The 4,766-nt window shown below is 44.8% G+C and overlaps 1 protein-coding gene across 1 annotated transcript in view; it reads right to left on the bottom strand.

Moving 5' to 3' along the window:
• Positions 1–3,354: 3,354 nt before the first annotated feature.
• The window catches only part of NDUFA10 (NADH dehydrogenase (ubiquinone) 1 alpha subcomplex, 10, 42kDa), a 41,959-nt gene continuing 40,547 nt past the window's right edge, over positions 3,355–4,766 (bottom strand). The window contains exon 9 of the mRNA XM_009320768.1: positions 3,355–3,813. Within this exon, the coding sequence (XP_009319043.1) occupies positions 3,745–3,813 (69 nt within the window). The 3' untranslated portion in view covers positions 3,355–3,744. The remainder of the gene's footprint in view (positions 3,814–4,766) is intronic.

The following is a 4,766-nucleotide window of genomic DNA, read 5'->3' as shown; positions in this document are numbered from 1 at the left end:
GCGAGACTGAGACATGGCACCTTCTCACCAGTGCAGCAGAAAGACAAGCTAGGACCACAGAGCTGCGCCTTTCTGCCAGGGAAACCGAGACCCTACCTCCCTTCAGCCCTGAGGAAAGCATCAAAGACAACAATTTTGAATGCCTATCCCATCATTCAACCAGTGTTTTATAAAACACTCATTTCGCATACGAGCTAAGCAGGGTCATGGGAAGCAACACTGTCAGATGGGCTCAGTTTTGACCAACATGAATGGGAGCTCTCAGGACCATGCACCTCTGAGAAGCTTGCCCAAGATCACATGCAAGTCAACAGGACAGGAACATACTGAAAAGTCAATCCTTTTCATTGACCTTTAGACCACATTTTCCTCCAAGACCTCCTTTAATGCAGATGGCTTTTGAGGTTCTTCATAAATGCTCAGCTTGCACTAAACCTGAGCAGGAACATTTCTGGAGAGCAGCCTGTCAGGTTACGGTGTGCCATCCCATCTCCCCTCTGCTCTAGTTGCTTCCATTAACTTTTGCACAAATGATTCATTTTGCCCAGTCTTTTGTAAACAGCATTTGAAGCCAGCTGGAATTTGTTGTGCACCTAAATTACACTTGCTCAGCAAGCTCTTCAACAGAAGGGACTCATTTCAATCTTTGCCTGTGATGGGGGCACAGCAATGCACATCCTTCTCTTTCACTGCAGCAGCTCTTTCCTTTCACAGAACTGAAGCAGCATGGTTAACATCCAAACCTCACCGCTATTCAAACATGAAAGTTACACCTTGAAGGAGGAAGCGGAAGAAACTCACTGGATCTCTTAATTGTAGCCAGCCCTGGGCCAAATGTCGCTCTTGAAGAGCGCAAGGCAGGTAGGGGCAGGTGAGGAGTCAATACCTCAAGCTGAAGTGCAAAGCACAAGGAGGCTCAGACACATGCAGGTATCTTCAGCAGAGAGGCTGACCTTGTCACACCCCAGACTGTTTCAGCTGTCCCCCAGCTGATGAGGAAGCTATTAATGGACACATCAGAAAAGCACAAACACTCACCAGTCAACCACAGCAAAGGCCAGAGGGGGATGGTTAAGAGACCAAATCTGAAATGCGGAAAGCCAAGTTTTTAAAGTGGGACAGGTGTTGGCATGAAATCACAGGTTCCTGAGGCTGAGAGGCAGTTTTCACAAACTCAAAGGCTGCAGCATGTCAAGCCTTCGTTTTGGTAGCAGGACCCATTCCCACCCACCTCCTCTTTCCTTTCACCCCTCCTGTGCAACCGAAAAGTGAACCCCAGGGGTAGTTAGTCACTGGACTACTGGAATGACCAACTGCAGCCATCGGGAAAGCCAGTGGTTCTGCCCATAAAATGTGGCTGATGGCTGTAAGTGAAACACCACCATTCCCAGGGAATCTGCCTTTATAAAGCAGGCAGAATCAAGCATGGGACATGACAGACAAGAGGCAAACTTCCCCATGCGTTAACACAGGCAACGGGAACTCAGGCTAAGAGGACAGACTGCAGATGATATCACACGTGCACCTACACAGAAGCGTAGAGAGGACTTGAGCCATTTTGTCTTTTCCAATCTAATAAAGAACTGGAGATAAATTCATCCAACTGGCACAGCATAGTCTTCAAAAGCCAAAAACTTTACAGCTGGTTTGCTAAGAGATGGTTGAAGTGTCAGAGTGGGAAGGAGGGAAGAGAAAAAACACAGCTAACGCTCCTTCCTACAGCAAGGGGAAAGTTATTTCCTTCACAGATTTACTTTTAAACAGGTTTACTTTTAAAGCAGAGTTAAAGCCAGGGTAAAAAAAGTATGCTCAACATGCATTTTGTCATACCACACTGCTTGCCATACAAGCCAACACTGCTTTTCCTGATTCGAATTAAACTCCTTTACATCCAAAGCTCAGCTCAGCTCTCAGTGTGCTGCTGGAGCAGGCAGGGAAGGCTCTTAGAAATGCTTTGCACCTCACTGTGCCCCACTATGGCAGAGCTGAACACAACAGCTTCACCAGCACTTACACACAGCACCAAATGCCTATCTAGGAGATCCAACATCAAGTTGCATGCACATTGCCAAGTGAATTACAACACCTGGAGAACACAGCAATACTGAGTGGAGGACACCTGTAAAAACAGATCTGGACCACTCCAAAGGGAACCTAAAGCCACAGCAGATGTTCTTTTCATCTCCACACACACCACTGACTGCTGCAAGATGTCACTCTGGATAGATACAGAAAAGCTAACACTAATTGCTCAGGATCTCATTGCATAGGAGAAGACAACAGTGGCTCAGGCTGGCAGGTCCTCAGGCATGAGAGCACTAAGATACACCTTCCTGGGGGAGACACGGGATAAGGAAGCACACTGCTGAGCTGCAACATGCATAGGTCCAGTGCCCCACCTTCCAGAGGCTGGTTACCGAAAATGCACAAAGATCTTGCAACATTTCAAAAAAAAAAATATGCACAGCCTTGCAGGACTGACTACACTAGTTCTGCTGCATCTTCACACAAGTCCAAGGCACAGTGCTGGCCTTGCACCCCAGCACTTGCTCATCACTGTGAAGCCACGAGCTGCATTAGCACAGGGTGGCACAGTGGCACTAAAGTGGAGTCAGTCCTTTTGCGACCAGAGGTGAACGTCTATAAAGCCATAAAACATGGAAACAAAGAACTAAGAGATCAGTGAGAAGAGCCACATTTCTATCCCACTGCTCATTTATTTCAGTATCTAACCAGGCCCCCAAGGCTCTTGTTAAAGGAGTCTTTTCATACTAGTTTTGATATGGGAAGGGGCATGGACAAGACCTGGCTGCTTAATTCAAAGGCATTGTCCTGAACACTGGAATGCCTGGCAGCACTTGTACTCAGTGGTTGAAGTAGTTAGCCCCTTGCTGGAAATGCAGAATTACTGCAGACTAAATCTGGACAGCATTGCTTGAACCAATGCCAAGGTGCCTCATTTGTGTGACTGACTAATACCAAATGAATCATTTCTTTAAAAAGAACTCCAACTTGGACTTTCAGGGACTTGCAAAAATAATAATTACATTTGTCTTATACCCAACAAACATTTTGATCCATAGCGCCCATTCAAAGGAAGAAGCTTTGAGTACAAATGCTGGCAATTATTTTGAATTTTTTTTTAACTTCTAAGCTTTTTTGTATTAAGTATTTTGCTTTTTAAATTGAGATCAACACTTATTTCCTTCTCTCAGTGAGCTTTTTTTATGCTTACCTGCTTTGATGCTGATGTCCAGCAAGAGGCTTTCAGAACATGATGCAAGCGCTTTTTTTAGCATGTGCACTCTTCTAATGAAACTAATAAAACACCATGCATGACAGAGCAAGAAATTAACTTTGTGAGACCCAGGAGGATACAGGTTTAATTTCTCTTGATTCAGCAAAACAACAATAATCCTGTGTAATAATATGCCACAGTCTTGACAAAGAGAAAGTTCAGCATTCATCTTAAGTCTGCCCTTGTAATACCAGATCACTTTGTTATCACATGTTGACTATCAAACATCCAAAGACAAATCACCCTGAATTCATCAGGGAAGAACAAACCAGAATAAAGTGATTTCCCTTCTAGGAGTCTATTCTCTTACGCTGTAGCTGGAAGATGATTTAACCAGCATTTTCTTCACGCTACACAACTGATGCAGAGCAGGCACAACTGAACTCAACGGCTTCTTCACTCAAGTTCTGTGGTCCATCGCGTAGGTCTCCAAGGGGAGGCAGATCTCATTTCAGCCAGATCCACTTGTCACCAACATCAGCATTGTAGCCTTGCCTAAAATTGCGACCAGGAAGCTAGAGAAAGCAGAAAGTTCAGTCAGAAACATTTCTCTTTTCACTCTTTATGGAAATTTTTAGATTGTTTACGAAGTGCCTCGTGGTATCTGCAGAAGTGCAACGTGAAATATCTTTTTTTATAACAATGATTAACACTGGTAGAAAAATCAGTCCCTCTGAAAAATTTGAGCTGTGCAGCTGGAGGGGGGGGGGCCACAAAAACCACTATGCCATAATATACATAAAAACTAGGCCAATATGTCAACAGCACAACAGCATATTCCACCTGGGTTCATCCAGTTCTCCCCTACACACCCACGTGCCCAGTTTTAGTAAGAGATGACCCCTCTAATCATAGCATGTAGTAGAATTGAATCAGTCAGTAGAATCTCATGCCAAAATAGGCACACATTATTAAACACATGAAGTATTTCATGCATGAAATACTGAGTTAATTACTACATTAAATTAAACCATTCAAATGAAATTGCATATTTAGCCTTCAGGAGCTGCACTTAACTTTATTAAAGCAAAAGCAGTATCTGCCTGTCTTCATAAGCAAAGCCAAAAACCACTACTTGCTGGAAAAACTGAAGTTTCTCGAACCCTATACCCAAATTTCACCAGTACCCTGGGACCTAAGCAACAGCCTTCACATGCTGCCTCTGAACCCATTTCAGAGACCTTTCAGGCTGCAACTCTTCTGCACAGACCCTTAATGCTGCTGGGAGTAGCCTCCGCCTAGGCAACTTGGACATGCAGGTTAGCCTGACTGACCTTTCTGTACCCGTGGTTCCCAGAGCAGGGCTTGGGGAACCACAGTGCTGCCGCACAAAGTCACTGCTCTGTACAGTTCATTACACATCACTGTACGTGAGATGGCAGAGGGCTGGGGACTGCAGCGGGAATCCTTTCCTTCTGACAGCATCTCAAGAGCTTAGGCTGGTTGTACAGGTCACAAGAGCATCATG

This window comes from Pygoscelis adeliae, unplaced genomic scaffold (genome assembly GCF_000699105.1).
Source record: "Pygoscelis adeliae isolate BGI_AS28 unplaced genomic scaffold, ASM69910v1 Scaffold63, whole genome shotgun sequence".
Classification (NCBI taxonomy): Eukaryota; Metazoa; Chordata; class Aves; order Sphenisciformes; family Spheniscidae; genus Pygoscelis; species Pygoscelis adeliae.
This window is presented reverse-complemented; position numbering and strand designations above follow the sequence as displayed.